This window comes from Guillardia theta (assembly GCF_000315625.1).
Source record: "Guillardia theta CCMP2712 unplaced genomic scaffold GUITHscaffold_42, whole genome shotgun sequence".
NCBI lineage: Eukaryota > Cryptophyceae > Pyrenomonadales > Geminigeraceae > Guillardia > Guillardia theta.
In genome coordinates this window covers 59,527-76,862 of record NW_005434632.1, presented here as the reverse complement: position 1 = coordinate 76,862, position 17,336 = coordinate 59,527, and the positions used below count along the sequence as shown (strand labels likewise).

Below are 17,336 nucleotides of genomic sequence, written 5' to 3'. Positions count from 1 at the left end.
TGTTGGGGCCCTCGGTGCTCGTGAGGGAAAGAGTCTTCTGACTGAAGTCAAGGCCGTAGTTGAGCTGCAGCTCGTCAGCACTTGTCGTGACAGGCTCCCCGCTCTCACCTCTCCCGAGTAAGTACCGGGCAAGGCAAAGATCCGCCCGTTCTGACTCGCTTCTACCAGCACTTGACGCAATGAGCTGCCAGTCGTCAGCGGCTGCTGCACCTCACCCTCACCCTGCTCCCTCACTTGCACGGCAGCTGCTCGGTCCCGCAGTTGATGGAATACATGCTGGTGTTGTCGGGGACTTGACTCAGCATCCCGATGCTAGCGGTGCGAGTTGAACCGACGTAGGAGGAGATGGTGGCTGACAGCCCCTGCCAGTCTCTTCAGACAAGCACAAGGAGGGGGGGCAGGGAGAGCTTACAGCTGCACTGCCGGCGACTATGGTGAGCTGGAGGCCGTTGTAGGTGTTGTCAACGGAGGAGGCGTTCTCTGCCAGGACGACCTGCCCACTTTGCCATGACTGGATGTAGCCCATGGTTTGATCCACTCCGATCACAGGCGAGGTGTAGTAGTCGACCTCCTTCTGCGGGCGAGGAAGAATCTCGATTGTGATGGAGGCTGAGGCGGTCAGGCAGGGTTTCTGCACCCCCGAGTCGTCGGAGAACCCGGTGTTGCAGTTGTCGTTGACGGTCAGTGTGAGCAAAGTCTGCACGACGCTGCTGATGTCAACGTTCTCTAGACCGAAGAAGACCGTCACTTCCTCCAGGGCCCACTGAACGTCCGGCAGGAGGCCCGAGATCTTGCAGTAGTTGGTCAGCGTGCACTTGTTGCAGGGGCAGGACCCCTGCTGGGGACATGGGCAGTCTGGATCTGGAGATCCGTCGGGGGTACCGAGGAGGAGGCTCCTCTGTCCGTAACTTCGAACCCTCGTGAGGTCGAAGAAGCCCTTGCCAATGCTCAACGTCGCCGTCATGTAGCCCTGCGCCTGCACCTTGTCCCACCTGGGCTTGTTGAGGTCGACGTCGCCTACCTTGATCCCCTTGATGTAGACCCTCTTCCCGGGGAAGACCGAGTAGGTCGACGAGCCCGGGAGGATAATGAAGGGAGGGACATTGTACGGCCCCGCCACGAGCGTCAACGAGATGCTGATGGCCGCCGTCAAGGCCCCGAGCTCTCCGGAGTTGCCCCGGTCGTTGACCCGCAAGGTGATGGTGTCGGAACCGAAGGTGTCCGCGCTCTGAGAAGATCAAGTCAGAAGAAGCGACAACTCGGTCAACTCACCAGGTAGTAGATGTTCTGAATCGCGTTCTGACAAGCTCGGTAAGAGCAGAGGAAACGTTGGAACAAGGCGTCTTGAGTTCCGGTGCCGTTGAGGTAGCTGAGCTGGTTGGCGTTGAGGTTGGTGAAGGCGCCCCGGGTCGCCGAGAAGGTCACTTCCATCAGACCCCCGGACCACATGGCGTCCGAGTCGTAGAGCGACAGCCCTCCGAGTCGGAACTGGTACGCCTTCTGTATCTTCCAGGCCTGCTTCTGGGTGGTGAGGAGGGGGGGCTGGTTGAGAGGCTCGGTGAGGACTCGCACGTCCAGCAGCACCTCCGTGTGCGGGAAGGGCCCCAGGCACCTCGAGGTCTTGACCCGCTTGCTGTACGCTAAGCCATTGTACCTGTAGGGCTCGATGGGCACGCGCGGGAAGTCACCCCGGTAGAAGTAGGCGTTGGGGAGCGTGGAGGGGCTGGCAGAAAGCCAGTCGATCTGCTTGAGCACGTCGAGCCCGTCCCAGTTCGAGTTTCCGAGCCCCCAGTTGGCGGGAGGTCTATCGGAGAAGCCCAGGGCCGGCTGAAAGGGCTCGTAGGGCTCAGCCCATGGAAGGCCGGAGTACTGCCCGAGGCCCACGGAAGGGATCTGACGCTGCTCGATGACTCCCGCAATGACGTCAGGAATCAAGTACTGGAAGCCCGCGCACGTCAGGTCCGCATCGCAGATCTGCTGGGCGACTGCTAGGGTGTCCACCCTCTCGAGGCGATACAAGCCCTGGGGGAGCCACATGACGTTGGTCTCCTGGATGTAGTCGTGCAGGGCAGGGACATCCTCGATGCGCACCCGAAGGATGTTACTGCCATACAAGGTCCTTCCCGTCCTGTGAGCTCTTCAGTCCCTCCTCCGCCCCCATCGCCTTCCTCCTACCTCGGCCAAGACTGAAACGGCCACGGAGATTTCTGTGTGTAACCAGATCCAGCAGAAGAACCTGATCGCAGCGTTACCACCACCGTTACGACAACCACCTCTACTGGGATAATCTCAATCTTCACCTCCACCTCCTTCTCGATCCCCATCTCAACGTCCACCTTCCACTCCTACATCTCTGCTAACTGCATCATACCACAGATGGAAGACGGGCACTGGAAGCTGACGGCAGGAACTCTATCAGAACCATCGTAGGTTTCATCCAGCCAAGGGAAGACGACGGTGATGTTATTGATGGAGTCCAAGACGTCTTGATGGGTCCCAGTGAAGGTCATTCTGTAGTCCTTCACTCCCGTCCCCAGGTGTCGGTGCTGCTGATCATAATGGAACGTCAACCGTCCGACAGACCCGGTCTCGTTGTTGAGCGTCATGTAAGGGTTCCGAACGTCACAGAACCATCTTCCTGCACGGCATTCAAACCAGTCCATGTGATATCCTGTAACATTGGCTTCGGGGATGTTTGTTCGGGAGTAGTTCGCGTTCTGGATGGCGATAGTCACTTTCCAGAGGTTGGTTTCGTTGCAGGGGGAGGAGCTGGCGTTGAGCTGCAGAAACACTCGCCCCTTCCCCCCCTCGTCCAGCGTCAGGTACATGGCTTTCCCAGCCGGCGACCAGAACGTGTCAGGATGTCGCTGGCAGTCGCGCTTGAGCTGCGCTGAGCTGCCATCGCCGGCAGGAAGCTGCCCGTACCATCCGATCTGCGAGGAGGTGCCTCCTGTGCCATTGTTGGAGAACCTGACGTCGCCAGCCACCGTGTCCCCTCCGCAGGGGAAGAAGTCATCGCCGATGGTGCTGGCAGCTCCGTTCTTGAGGTAGCTGACTCCAGGCCTCCAGGGGAACCTCCAGGACTCGTCGGTGTTGCGGATCTCAACGACTGGAGGGACAAGCAGAGGCTTCACGACCAGCAAGAAGTTGAGAGCGCTCGTGAGAGTCGGATCGATGAGCGGGAAGCCTGAGCGTCCTTGATCGTTGATAGCGACATACAGGTACTCCGTACCGAGCTGGTGGGACTGGAAGTGCATGGCGGCAAGAGCTCGGTTGGCCTGCGCTTGCGTGACGTTCAAGACGATGTGAGGGAGAGACTGGTTGAAGGCTCCGACCAGGAACTGAGGAACAAACTTAGGAATGGAGTAGAGCAGGGGGTCAGCTGGAGGCGGGTCATAGACGTCGGAGATCCTAGCGAGGCCAGAGGTCAGGACGGTGAGAGTCACGAAGTCCGCCTCAGGGTCCTGCATGGAGAGGGGACTGAGAGCGGCCTCGTATCCTATCGGGAGATCTTGGAGTCCGATGTTGCCGCTCAAGACAGGAGGCAAGTTGGGGTCAGTGATCGACACATAGCTCGTCAGAGCAAACGGAATTGGGCTCGCAAACTCCTGAGTGTAGACCTGAAATGTGAGCACGTCGCAGCCAACGTTGACGCGGTTGAGATTCTTGCTGCACTGCAAATCCATCTCCACAAACGAGAGAGAGGCGATCATGGAAGTGGCCGTGTCGATCGGCGTCCAGACAGACGTGTAAGATGGCAGCAAGGTGCAGTATGCCGATGGAAACGCATTGCTGGTAAAGACATTGTTGTACTCGGCGATTCCAGCAAACTTCTGCATCATTGCGAGGATGAATGCTGGCTGCGTTCGGCAATCAACGTCGCAAGGTGTGATATTGTACTTGTCGAACAATGTGATTGAATCTGCCGTGCTCAGACATGCTGTGCTTGTTGCGGCAACAGCGCTATAGACGGTTGGAACTACAAAAATTGTAGATGACTTCTCGCTCGCAATCTTTAGCTGAAGACATCCAGTCTTATCTTTTAAGCATGCATCCAGTGAAGCAGAAGAAGTGTAAGCTCCTCGCGGGACCAAACTCAAATTCAACGGTTTGATCTGATACAGTCCAGAATACACGATGCTGCCGTGCCCGGATTGAAGTGTAAAGTTTATGCACTCCACGCATGCAAACAACAATTGTACGAGAAGAACGTGATAATGCAACCATTGTGAAAGAGCAGTCATATCGAATGTTGTTTTCATGCAGTCAGCTCTTTGTTCTCTTCACATATTGGCCAAGTGGAAAGCTCTTCGAGGTGGAGGTTCATGAGGGGAGTATGTCTTGACGAGCAGAGAGCAGGGAAGCAAGTTGTGATCTCCGAAAGCGTCGGAGCATGGGAAATGCTCCTCGAAGATGATTGGGGAGGAGGGGACGTCGCCCTCCTCGCGTCACTGTGGCATGCGGTTGCCGTCAAGATAGGGTGAGGAGGGGAGGAGGGGTACTTGCAGCATGAGATTTAGAGGAAGGGGTTGGTAGGGTGGTAGCCTGGGGTGGGGTAATTGGGGGATGAGGGCAATGCTTCAATTCATTCATTTAAGTTGACGACTCTCTCAGATCTCCCGGGTAGAGTCAAGACAAATGTTTGTACAGCAGTCGATCACAACACATGTTTGTACAGCAGTCGATCACAACACATGTTTGTACAGCAGTCGATCACAACACATGTTTGTACAGCAGTCGATCAGAGGCTTCCAGGAGCTGACGGACAAGCCGCCTGACTAGTTGTGAGCACGTCTCAGTCATCAGCGTGCTTGCACCTGCTTCTCTATAGATCGCTCTAACCGACGAGCCAGCAGGAACTGCTCGCGCAGAGGTTTCAGAAGGAATAGGAGGAGGAGAGATGCAGGAGCATTTCACCTCCTCCAGCAGGCTATCCGAGTCTTGATGGCTCCCGCTCTCAGTGCTATGTGGATTCACAGGACCGGGATCTCTCTCCGACCTCCTGTCAGGCCATCATGCTCGGATCACAGAGCGAGGAGAAGGTACAGTTTGCTCAATCTCTCTCGCACGCCCTTGAGATCTTGTTGGATCCTTTGAGTTCGCTGGTGTCTTCTTCCGAACAAAGATTCCTGCACAGCAAGCGAGATCACAAGGCTTCACCCGACATGACTATCAGCGAGATACCTGAAGTGCGAGCACCTTGCAATATTGCTTCTCTGCTTCTTCAAGGTATTCAAGGCTGTTGTATACGATCAACAACCATGTCGATTTCAGATCGCCTCACCTCTTCTCGCAAGGGATTCGGCTCATAACGTTGTAGACTAGCGCGATGTTGCATCGCATTCTGATTGAATCTGTGTGCTCCTCACCTGCTCTAGACCCTCGCATGTCAGCCTCGCATCACGAGCAGGCGTATCCTACCCCATTAGATAATGATCCAGCGACTCTTGATAGCTCTCCAGCGCATTCAAGTATTCCGCTTCTAATTGAGCGACCTGCCATCAAAGGTCACTGAGCACACGTACATGTAGTTTGAACCATCCTATCACTGAGAACAAGTACATATAGTTTGAATCGTCCTACCGTCCTGTCATGCTTAGACTTGCCGCTTAGTATACATCCAGCTCTGCAGTAGTGCACATAGCCGACTGTAAGGACAAGTCAAAGGCAAGACTGAGATGCAGCCTCGTCTACCGGCCATGATCGCCTCAGGCAGCTGCTTGTGCTGGAGCTTCTTCCTAAGGTCCTTGGCTTCTTTTATCGACTGCTCAGCCTGCAGCTTATGTCAACCTCTCAATGCGCTGGATCAGCAGCCGCAACACCATCGTGAAGGCGTCTGCGCAGGTCAAGTCCTGCATGGGGGTGAGCGAGAGCTCGAGTGCAGCATGTCTCACCTCAATGTCTCCGTCCAAGGACGTGTTGCACAGGCTCTTGCCTTGCATGAGCAGCGACGAGGCGAGATAGTCTTCTAGCCGCGCTCTGCCTCACGTCCCCGTCAGACATCGAGTCGGACGTCAAGGCTACGGAACCGCATGGACTCAGATGTGACGCTGGCGAGCAGCTGGCGAAACACCATGGAAGCGCGTTGAGCATACTAGAAACGCTCTCAACATGGCGTCTCTCATCGCAAGATGTACCTTGGCAGACTTGAGTGAGAGGTACTGCTGTTGGCCAGTCACGTCGATATTGCTCCTGTAGTCGTAGATCGCCCCCAGGGAGTGAACAAATCTCCCATATCTCAACGACTCGTCGTTCTCCTTCAGCTCCTGGCAAGGCGTCAACGAGCCAAGACCACAGCAGGAGCCCCGGGACCAATTCCGATGCCTCGCTGATCAGGTCTTCTGCTTTCTGGAAGTATCCTTGCTTCACCAACTCTAGCCAGCACCTGCCCAGCACGTCACCATCGCTCATCTCTGCGCATGCATGCATCACTCCGGGTCCAGCGACCGCAAGTATGCCTTTCGACGGGAATCCTGCATATGACGATGTAAGGTCGACGGTGACTTCTGGTCCTCAACACCTGATTCAGGTATATCTTGTCAGCGTCGTCGGGCTTCACGGTCTGAGTCGAGATGGGCCCGTCAGGGTTGGCGTCTTCTCTTGGAACATTCTTGTGCTCGTTGTGCGCTTGCTCGTCGCGGGTTGCTGGGGGAGGCTTATGACTTGTGTCATCGTTCAAGAACGTTTCCAAGAAGCGACTCTGTGATGAGCAGCTTGTCAACGATCGGAACTTCAATTCAAGATCTCACCTTGTCCAACGTGCTGCTCGCAGCTTGCGCATGCTCGGACTTGTGGATTCGAAGTCTGTTGGCCGGGTCCTTCCAGGTCTTGAGATGCAAGTGCTCCTCTATCGGATCTATCTCCAAGTCCTCCGGATACTCGTGGAATTCTGAGTTGGACGACCACTTGCACCCCATCCTGACCATGTTGAGTCAGCTCAGAGCCAACATGTTGCAGCCACAAAGATGCTTGACTGAAGTCTATAACACCGGTGAGCATCGATGAACTGAGAACGAGCGAGGTAGGCTAGGACACGACAAGACAAGAAAACGTGTATGGTGGATGAGGAGGAGAGAGTGAGGGTGTTGTGGGGTCAGGTTGCTGCTAGCGTCTCTTGTTTCCCTTCCTCTCGCTCCTCTTGCTCGCACTGCCGCAGTGTCTTCTTCTATCTTTCGGCATTCGTCATCCCTTATAGTACCCCTGGTTCACCATGTTTCAGTACCCCACTACCCCCAAAGTGACGGTAAACTGCATTGGTCACTACCGCGACTCGTAGCTGCTCACTAGTGTCACAGTGTCCTCGTACTGATTTTTAACTTAACTTTAAGTTGAGTAAAGTCACGCGCGGGCGCGCCGCCGGAGGCCCGCTTCGGCCCGGCGGTCCGAGCCCCGAGTCGGAGTCCGATCAGGCCCCGGCCTGCCGCCCGGCGCCCGGCCGGGCGGCCGGCCCCGCGTGTGTCACTGTGCCGAGGCTGACGGCGGGCCGGGCCCGGGGGGGGTCGGGGCGGCCGCAGTGCGTCTGTACGGCCGTGAGGCGGGGCCCGGGGGCCCCCGGCACTGCAGCTTTGAACGGTAGCCCGCCCCCGCGGCCGCAGTCACCGGCGGGCTCGGCCCGCGGCGCCCGAGTCACTGAGTCACTCCGCCCGCGGCCGGCGGAGTGGCGGCGGCGGCGTTACGGGGCCGGCCCCCGGTGGGCTCACCCTGCCGCTTGGGCCTCAGTGGTAATAAGGCCGGTTGATTATACAGTTCCCCCGCTGAGGCCGGGCGGCCCGGGGAGTGACTATGGCGGCCCGGGCCGGGTCCGATCACCGAGTCGGAGGTTGGCACCCGGCGGCCACTCAGCCCTCGTTGGCCGTTACATTTTGCGATAACGGAAGAAACTAACGGAAAGCTTTCATGCGGTTGGGAGCGGGAGCGGTGACGGTGGGAGGATGAAGAAGGAGGAAGAGCTCAGTAGGAGAAGATAGTCGTTAGCATCCAGACAAGCCAGTGCTCACCTGAGTTTGACAAGTTCTGAGCGAGGTAGGGAAAGAGAGATGGAGGGGTTTGAGTTAGGAGGAGACGGGTGCGTCACCGGACTGTTCCACTACCTCTGGAGCAAGAACCATGCCAAGAAGTCGTGTCCTCTTGTCAACATTCCAGACACCATTGTGTACAAGTACAGGCAGCCAGCCTACTGGTATTTCACCTCCAGGGATCCAGCTGCCGGCATCAAGATGAAGAACAAAAGCAACCTGGGCAACATCAAGGTAGAAGAAGCTCTGAGCAGCAAGCCCGGACACTCGAGCTGTGAGATCGTTGCATACTACATCTGCAGCGTCAACAGCGTGACTGGATGCAAGACAACCATCGAGCACTTCGACTATGACGGTCTGAGGGAGTTTCTCTACAACTACGACAAAGAGAACAATGGCATACTTCAGCGGTTTGTGGACAGTAAGGGAGGAAGCAACGCTCTGTATCGAGCCATCTGGTCTCCGAATGTGTTCCATGTCGAGAGGAGAACCAACAAGATCGAGCTGTCTGACAGGAAGCACAATTTGCACAACCGGGTTGTAACGTTCGAGGGCGACGAGCACTATTCAAATACTTTGACTGTTACCGACACCATGCTCGGATCTCAGATCCAACGGATCTGCGAGAGCATCGTAACTCACTGCTCCTCTCACCTCAACGCGCAAGGGCAAGCCTCGCACATCTCCAGGATGGTCCTGCACTTCAAGGTTGCCTCGTCTCTCCCCTTCCTCTCGTCCTTACCCTATACCTTCTTCTTCAGGTGGATGAGAACAACCGCGTTTGGTTTCTGTGGTGTAGCAGCATGCGATTGTCACCAGACGACCTGCTGGCGTACACTCTGCGAGATAGGACACCGCTCGATATCCACTCGGTGACCTATCGCTCCTTCTCCTCATCCCCAATCTCCTTGTCCTCTTCCTCCCCCTTATCCTTCTCAACAACCTGCTCACTGTTATCTTCCTACAGGACCTTTCCGTTCCCGAGTACATCAAGAGGTTTCTTGGGCCGCGAGGAGACGTCCCGTCACGAGGCAGCGGCCATGGGAAGAAACGAGAGTTTGTCTGCGGACCCTGTCTGCTCGTCAACGGCGACCGTTGCGCTAAGGTGAGGACAAGTTCAAGTTCTTGATTTATGCGTGCGGGGGGGGGTGGAAGAAGTGAGGAGGAGGAGGAGGAGGAGGAGGAGGAGGAGGAGACGGCAGATGACTTTCCGCCAGGTTGTTGACAAGAGCAGGAGATGTGAAGTCACGTACAAGATGGTCATCGAGTTCTACGAGCAGAGGAAAGGAGACGCTCCCTCGGAAGCAGGTCAAATCTCTTGGCCACTTGCGTCATCATGGGCTGTAGCTCGCCCTCACCCTGTCCTCATCCTCCTCTCTCTCCTCCCTCCTCCTCGTTCTCACAGTCCCGACAGAGAGATTGCCGTGGATGGACGAGGAGGTCAAGTTTGACCTCAACGACCATTTTGTCCCAGCGGCTGAGCAAGAATCGTCTAGCCCCGAGGAGAGGTGATGGTGGGGGGATCAGGATTCCCGCTCGCTGAGCAGACAGTGCAGGGTGACATCGCCGACGGAGGAAGGGATGGAACCTGTTCCCCTAGTCTTCAAGAAGCTGCATCCTAACTTGACCCCTTCCAACTACGCCATCCTCAAGAAGGTGAAAGCCCCTAGCAGCGGCCCAGCAGCGTCTGATGCTTCTGCAGGACCCTCTCTTCCTCTACTCCCGCATGGCCGTCTGCGATCAATGCTTCCTCATCTTCACCGAGTATCACTCCCCTGTCCTCCCCATCGTTGAGAAGGTGGCCGAGCAAGGAGCAAGGTGGGAGGCTCTAGATGACCTTGCTGGTGCAGATGCCTTCCTCTCTACTCATGGATCGCTTCCCTGCCAGCTTCTCCAACCAGACCTCCTCCTCCCTTGTCGGCCATGAAGCCTCTTCCTTTAGTCAGGTGACTGCCCCTCCTCCTCCTTCTCCACTCACTCGCCCTGCTCTGCAGCTGCAGGACAGACGTCCGCACTCGATCAGCCCGATCCAGAGGGGAGGAAGGGACTCTGTGCTGTCGGGCAAGACAACTGCCATGGGAGTGCACGAGGAGAGAAGCGCGGAAGTTTCGCAGGCCTCCATGAAGAAGGGCGAGCATGACAGGAGCGCTCCTGCTGCCCATGGCCGCACGAACCTCAACCAGGTGGTGATGGGTGGAGGCCTTGGGGAGGAGAGGAAACGCCGTCCGCGGCTGGTGCCTCCAGTGGATGAAGGGACCCGCCCTGTGCGGCTGGCAGGATACACCTACGCGGGGAACTCGCGGCTGAGCAAGGCGCTGAGGAGGAGCACGCGGTTGGCTGAGAACTTTGTGTCCTCTGTCTCCTCGGGTCAGTTCACAAAGAAGGTGGAGGAACGAGTTCAGCCCCTCCAGCTTGCCCCCAGCCCTCCACCGCTAGACTTCGTCACGAGCAAGGTGACGACTTCCCTCCTGCCCTTGCACTGGAACGCAGCCCTCTCTCCTCTCTCCTCTCTCCTCTCTCCTCTTCCCCCCCCCACCCCCCCCCCCCTTCTTTGAACCCCCCCTTCTTCCCCTCCTCCCCCTCCTCCCCCTGCTTCAACCTTCTCCCTTCCTCCCTCCCTTTCCTGACGGATCTCCCAGAACTACTCAGAGCTCAACGAGCTGTCTGACGCCAGCTTTGCCCTGGCGGTGCTGGAGGGCGAGGAAGCGTTCTTGCAAAACCTCAACCCCATACCCAAGCCCGACCGGAGCAAGAGGAAGGAGAAGGAGATCGCCAACGCTGCGAGCAAGAAGGCCAGGGAGAAAATCGTGCGAGCGAAGAAGCAGCAGAAAGCTGAAGAGGAGGAAGGGGAGGCTGAGACTGAGGGAGGTAAGAGATCGGCTGTGAAGGTGATTGGTAAGAGCAAGGGCGCCAAGTCTCTGCTAGAAAGATCTCCCTTCCTCCCCGGAAACGCAGTTATCGCCTCCAAGAGGAGGAGCGCCTCTGCTATGGAGGCCCTTCACCCGCCCCTGAGTGAGCAGGACATGCAGCGCATCCTCCACTCCTACGAGCAGCAAGGAGGTGGTGAGCTGCCTGCCGGAGTCAAAGCTGCGATCGAGATGGCGATGGATATCAGGAACGGAGCATATCAGAGCTCTGAGGAGACGGGAGGCAAACAAGTGAGAGACAAGGTCCGGGTGGATGACAAGAAGCATGAGAACAAGATCAAGGAGGGGAAGCGGCAGGAGGAGGAGCAGGTAGCATCGCAGTCATCCTTTGTGTGTGCTTGCCTCACTCTCCTGTAGCAGCAGCAGCAGCAGCAGCAGCAGGCTTCTCTCCTCACCTCTGGTCCGCCTGTCCAGCAAGCAGGTCACGTGAGGAAGTTTTGCGGCCTCTCTTGCTCACCTTGGCTGCAGATCCCAACTGGCGCCCGAGCACCGGAGGAGCTGAGGTCCAGCTTGACCCATCCGACGCCCTCAGTCCAGACCCTGTCCACCAGACCAGCATCGAGCGCTCGATGGAGCAGGAGAAGGAGGAGGAAGAGGGGGGGATGCTCCCGGCGGAGGAGCCGAGGGCTGCGGAGGAGGAGGATGGGAGGGAACTAATGCCCGTTGAAGGGGACGGGAAGGAGGCGGGGGGGAAGAGGGACGATGAAGTAGAAGGTGGCGCTGGACGGGCAGGAGGCCAAGGAGATCAGAATGCAGAGCATGACGTTGAAACCGCCGAACTTCGTGAGCAAGGACAGGAGGAGGAGCAACCCCAACAGGAGCGTGAGCACAAGGAGCAAGCCGGGCGTGGAGAGCAGGAGGAGGAGCGTCGAGTTGAGTCACTGCAACAGCCCGAGGATGAGGTTGCAGTGGTTGGAGAACAGCTGGGGGAGGAGGGGAGAAGAGCAGCCCACCATGATGCTGAGAAGGAGGAAGAAGCTTCTCAAGCGCTACCAGAGCAGACGGAGCATGCACCGACTGCAGTGGAGGCTGACGAGAAGAATCCAGAAGAAGCGACTGCGGTGCGACATGGAGGTGCAGCTGAGATCGCCAATGAGGAGGAGGCACGTGAAGGCGAGGGCGAGGAAGAAGAGAACGAGGAGGAGAAGGAGGAGGAGGAAGCAGCTCGTGTGCAGACAGGAGAAGGAGGGGAGGATGAAGTACCAAGGGGGGGGGAGGAGAAGCCGGAAGCCAAGGAGGAGGTAGTGGAGGAGTCAGAACAGCAAGGGAACGAAGCTCCTGTGGTTGAGGTCCAGGGAAAAGGAAGCCCCGGGACAATTCAAATCGAGCAAGAGTCGCAGGCAGCAACAGCAGAGCAGTTGGAGGATGCAGTCAAGGAGTTGGAGGAGCAAGAGGTTGGGGAGCACGAGTTGGAGAAGCACGAGGTGGAGGAGCTGGAGCAGGAGGAGCGGGTGGCGTCAATTGAGGTCGGGGAGGGAGGGGACTCGGCAGAGGCCGGCCGAGAAGATCAGGTGGCGGCTCAAATGCCACAAGGAGATGTGAAAGAAGAAGAGGAGGGAGTAAACGAGGAGGAGGAACAATACTCGATGGCTCACTCCAACGAGGAGAAGAGAGACGAGGAGGAAGAAGCGGAAGAAATGGCCGCAGAGGTGGGCGAGGAGGAGAAAGCGGAGGAAAGGGAGAAAGAGGAGGAGAATGTACAGAAGGCGGAGCAGGAGTCTCAACCTCTCGCGCCTTCAACGATCGATACATCCTACGAGGCAGCAACAGCAGCAGAACATGCTCATCATGGAGGAGGCGACGAGAATGCAGGTCAGCCTGGTCAGGAGGAGACGCAGCAGCAAGACCAAGACAACGAGGAGGGGCTGCAGAAGCAGGAGGCGCATGGGGAGGACGAGAGGGAGACAGCTGCTGAAGGTGCTGAAGATGAAGGGAAAGTAACATCAACGGAGGAGCAGGAGCAGGAGCAGGAGCAGGAGCAGGAGCAGAAGGAAGATGCTCATCAAGAAGAGCTGAGCCAGGAGGAGGAGGCGGCTGACCGGGATGGGGAGGAGACGCAATTCACGTCCAAGCAGGAAGAGCATGGGCACTACCGGGAGGAACGGGAGGTTCCGGCGGATCCTCGTGACAAGGAGAAGCGAGTCATGGAGGGTGCGGAGGAGGCGGATGGGGCGAGGAAGGCGCAGGAGGAGGAGCAGGAGCAGGAGCAGGCGGAGGCGGAGGCGGCGGATGGGGCCAGGAAGGCGCAGGAGGAGGAGCAGGAGGAGGCGGAGGCGGAGGCGGCGGATGGGGCCAGGAAGGCGCAGGAGGAGGAGGAGGGAGGTTCAAGTGTTGAGGTCAAGCGCGAGGGAGAGCAGGAGGATGTGACAGATGTGGGTGGTGTCGAGGAAACGGTCAATGCAGATGGGGAGGAGGAGGGGCAGCAAGGGTCCGCAGAGACAGAAGTAGCTGCGCAGGTAGAGAGCAGAGCAGAGGAGGAGAATGAAGCAGGAATGTTGATAGGAGAAGATGTTACAGCGAAGGAAGAATGGCACGATGAGACGATCGCAGGGGAGCATGCAGGAATGCTGAAAGAGTAAATCGCATGCAGTTGTATCTATTAATGTGCTACAACCCCAACTTGTCCACATGCTCCGAGCTGGCAAATTCAGTTGATCTCCTGGTGGTGCAGCAAGAGAAGAGCAGCGAGAACTCACTTGAGAATGCGATCGACAACTTCATCTGACAAGCTCGCAAACTCACCGTAGAATTGCAGCAACAAGTCCTCCTCTTCCTCGTACGCGATGATGTACTCCCGCACCACAAAGGCAAAGGAGTCCAGGAGGTCCTCGTACACTCGCACGTCAAGGCCGGCTGGTGAGGCCATGCCGGACCCGATCCACGTGTCGAAGATCAGCAGCGGCGACTGGGCATCCTTGTCCTGCTGGGCCGCTGCCATGGCTGCTTCTCTCTCCACGAGAGTCTGGCTGCCTGCTCGAAGCCGACTGAGATGTTCCCGCACCGTCTTAGCGGCTTCACTGATGGACCATGACGAAGAGACCTGGAGCGGCTGGGAGAGGCAGGAGAAGTCTCCCCCTGCTGCCTCGCGCTCCCTGCGAGGTTTCAGGGTGTGGAGCACCATGATGCGGGCTGTTGGCATGCACGTCCCAACAAGGAGGGCGCTCAGGAGCATGGCGACCTCGTTCCGAGTATGCAGACCCGTCAGCTCCCTCGCGCTCTTGAGCTCTTCATGCGAGATACGCAGACATTCTCTTCTTGTCTTCACCATTGGTGTTGGAAGCGGAAGAGGAGGAAGCTTCATGATGTCTGCCGGCACAAGCTGCGGGTTGACCCCATACCCGTCAAGTAGGAGCCCCATGGAGGAGGCGTCATGGAAGCGATGGTTGATTGCTGCTACCAGTCCCTCGTCCTCCATTACACACACCACCAGATACTCTTCTTCTCGCTTCATATGATGTACAGCCATGATGGCGGGCATGAAATCTTTCATACTCCCTGCCTGAATCTGCTCGCAGGCCGCAGCTTTTGCCATGCCTTTGGTTAATCTCGACACGATACAATCTCTTGTCTTTGACCAGTTACTCTCTCTGCCTTTCTTTGCTCTCCAACCCATAACTAGCGGATGATCGTGCGCATTCTGAAAGGCTGTCACTCCTTCCTGCGGCATATAGCGCTCTTGTCTTTGTGTCCCCTTCCTGTTCTCCTGGCACCTGGCTCTTCCTGTAGCCTCTCCTTCTCGTCGCTCCTCCTTCTACCTCTCCCTCCCCTTCGCGTTCGTTCCTTGCCCTCTAGTGCGTGTGACCTTTTTTGAATCAAGTTCCCCTCGTCATCCAAATAAGAAAAATACAAAGGCAGTAAATTATTTCTCTAATCTAATAGTGCATTCTCTTAAGTAAAATAAAAAGAAACTGTTGGTGGCCAAAGCCCTCAGAAAGGGTCCTTGGTAACTGCCTTGGTAAGGTAATGGCAGTAAAAATAGAGGGGTGGTTTACGGTCAGAAGGACGGGTGTAGATATATTGATACAACAGATTCGGAGACGAAGGAGTTAAATTAGTAAGCAGGAGGGAGGGAGAGGAGGCTGTGGAGAAGAGCGAGGAAGGGAGGAGAGAGGAAGGGATAGGAAAGGAGGTGAGAGTGAATGGATGAAGCAAGGATGAAAGAGAAGATACTGGGGGAAGGTGGGAGAAGAGAGGATTGGTGCAGCCTGAGCTCAATTGAAATGGTTTGCTAGGAGGGAGAAATCTTAAAACCTCGTGATCATGCTGCTGCTGCTGCTGCTGTCTCTGCTGGTCAAGTACAACTTCGATCGTAATGTTCATTGCCATAATCATGTTTGTCGTGCCATATTCATCATCATTCTTTTGACAGCATTGCAATTTCATGCAAATATGATTAAGACTTTACTAAAAGATGGCGGTAGTAAGATGATTTCTTATTTTATTATCGAGATGGTGTAAATGAAGAAGATGGATGATAACATTGAGGATCGGGGTGGTAATGGTGACAATGATGATAGTAAAGGCGGTGATGATGATACAGGTAAGGATGATTATGATTGACATGTTGATTTGCTGACACGTGCTCTCTCACTTTCGATCTCTACTTTGCGAAGATGGGGTTAATGAAATGACTGCTGATTGAATCGCATGTTCATTATGATATGATTTCGATGGTAACGGGGCCATAGGTGTAAGTTGTCGTTGTGGTAAAACCATAACGATTTAGATAATGACCATGAATTCTTGCATAATGTTTACAGAATTGACGAGGACAGAGATTATGACATGACAATTTATGGCATTTTTTGCCAAATCATTAAAACATTGGTGTTCGAATAAATTGTTAATTACCGTGAAGATACCACAGAAACAGGTACTTGTTTCTACTACTTGATATTGCGAGTACTTGCAATCGCATGCTCTGCAAGTAGTGCAGCCCCTCAGGCGATCCAGTCATCAATGAAATATTCTCTTCATTGTTACAGAAAATACAAGTATTTGTACAGAGAAGCCATCGCCCTCGTTGACATTTTACAAAACAAGATGCGCGGCATCTGTAAACACAAGTCCAGCATCCGAACCAAACTTTTGAATGAGCTGATGGATGGTGAAATCCGTTGGTCTGTCATCATCGAGAAACCTTCTTGAGGTTTCTTCACGCTTCAGAAAAGGCTCCATGCCTTCGTCGTGCAGCTCATCATCGCTTGCACTCGTTTGGTGCAAGAGGTGTCTTTCACGCTGGGCAACTTTGGTGCGAGCTGGAAGAATCTCCCAATGATGCGGAGCTGTGGTTCCATCGGCTTGCAACTTGGAGAGTTCGGAGAGGAAGTACACGTCCGTGATTGTGAGCTTCTTCGCCTGTCTCGCCACAAGTGAGATGTCTACGCTCTTGCACATTGAGGCGCTCCAAGGCACGCGAGGGCTTGAGAGGAGGAGGCTGTCCAAGGACGGATAAGGCGAGGGCTCGAGAGGAGGAGGTTGCCCAAGGACGGATGAGGCGAGTGCGACAACGAGGTCAAGCACGAGGACGAGGACGAGCAGGTCAAGGCGACGTTATAGCCTGCCGTTGGGTTACGTTTCAGCGCATGACATAAGCGGTGCGATTTTACATCGTTTCGAATTGTGCCGGTCACTGAAACTTTTGCTTTCCAGTACTCACCCCTGCGATATAGTACAAACAAGGGGGTCCTTCTGACCGAGACATGACTCATCCTGTCACTGGGGGCTACAATAATGTTTTAGGTTGCAAGAGATCAATTTTACTACGCACTCGACCAGATTTTGTTCATTTACTACACGGGATTTTCCGAGTTAAGTAAAATTTGGTACAATCAGAGCAGTCATGCTCTTGAGTAAACTTATTACTTAACTCACATTGCCGGCCCGCCCCACTCACAGTTGTCGCTGTGTCTCCCTGAGGCGGACCTGAAAGTTTAGTTACCCGGTGACCTTGCTTGACGTGCAAAGTGCCTTGGCATGCCGACGGGTCGAGGCAGAAAGTTTGTGGGAGAGGAGGAGGAGGAGGAGAGGAGAGGAATGAGACAGAGGGTCTGAAGCTCGTCAGGTACGAGAACTCCATCGCTCATCTTCTGTGGCCATTCAAGCTCTCCTCCTCCTATCTCTCTGCAATCGGACGTCAACTTGCTTACAACATGGTGATGACAGGTATGCCGGCAGTATGTCGAGGAGGTTTCTTGCTGCTTCTTGGGATCAGCCACGACATGCTAGTGGCCTCTTTTGCACCTCTCACTCAGAGAGCGTCCTCCTACCTTGAGCTGCCTCCTCGATCAAGCCCAATGAATGCGCTTCACAAGACAGCTTTTGTAGCTCGACAAAAGCTCTGGCTGAACTCGGTCATGTTTATCCTCTCCAGGAGGTGCGAGTTGGTGACCCA

The 17,336-nt window shown here is 55.7% G+C and overlaps 5 protein-coding genes across 5 annotated transcripts; 1 reads left to right on the top strand and 4 right to left on the bottom strand.

Moving 5' to 3' along the window:
* Nucleotides 1-33: 33 nt before the first annotated feature.
* On the bottom strand, nt 34-979 carry GUITHDRAFT_153045 (hypothetical protein; the record flags this gene model as incomplete). The annotated part of the gene is made up of 4 exons (XM_005831002.1): nt 413-979; nt 235-362; nt 109-184; nt 34-64 (listed from the first exon to the last, which is right to left on the bottom strand). A coding segment is annotated over exon 1 (535 nt), but the record flags the coding sequence as incomplete, so codon positions are not given.
* Nucleotides 980-5,024: 4,045 nt separating this feature from the next.
* Nucleotides 5,025-6,926, bottom strand: GUITHDRAFT_109862 (hypothetical protein; the record flags this gene model as incomplete). The annotated part of the gene is made up of 14 exons (XM_005831001.1): nt 5,025-5,129; nt 5,185-5,239; nt 5,285-5,374; nt 5,422-5,495; nt 5,584-5,648; nt 5,695-5,773; nt 5,823-5,852; nt 5,895-5,979; nt 6,030-6,094; nt 6,138-6,266; nt 6,313-6,385; nt 6,433-6,473; nt 6,521-6,700; nt 6,750-6,926. The coding sequence occupies 14 exons, from the start codon at nt 6,924-6,926 to the stop codon at nt 5,025-5,027; spliced, it is 1,248 nt and encodes a 415-aa protein (XP_005831058.1).
* A 1,152-nt stretch (nt 6,927-8,078) lies between these two features.
* Nucleotides 8,079-8,657, top strand: GUITHDRAFT_44874 (hypothetical protein; the record flags this gene model as incomplete). The annotated part of the gene is made up of 1 exon (XM_005831000.1): nt 8,079-8,657. A coding segment is annotated over one exon (579 nt), but the record flags the coding sequence as incomplete, so codon positions are not given.
* A 4,977-nt stretch (nt 8,658-13,634) lies between these two features.
* On the bottom strand, nt 13,635-14,609 carry GUITHDRAFT_139934 (hypothetical protein; the record flags this gene model as incomplete). The annotated part of the gene is made up of 1 exon (XM_005830999.1): nt 13,635-14,609. One exon carries the CDS (start codon nt 14,607-14,609, stop codon nt 13,635-13,637), a length of 975 nt encoding a protein of 324 aa, XP_005831056.1.
* Nucleotides 14,610-15,973: 1,364 nt separating this feature from the next.
* On the bottom strand, nt 15,974-16,339 carry GUITHDRAFT_109859 (hypothetical protein; the record flags this gene model as incomplete). Its single annotated transcript, XM_005830998.1, has 1 exon — nt 15,974-16,339. The coding sequence occupies one exon, from the start codon at nt 16,337-16,339 to the stop codon at nt 15,974-15,976; it is 366 nt and encodes a 121-aa protein (XP_005831055.1).
* Between the last annotated feature and the right edge of the window lie 997 nt (nt 16,340-17,336).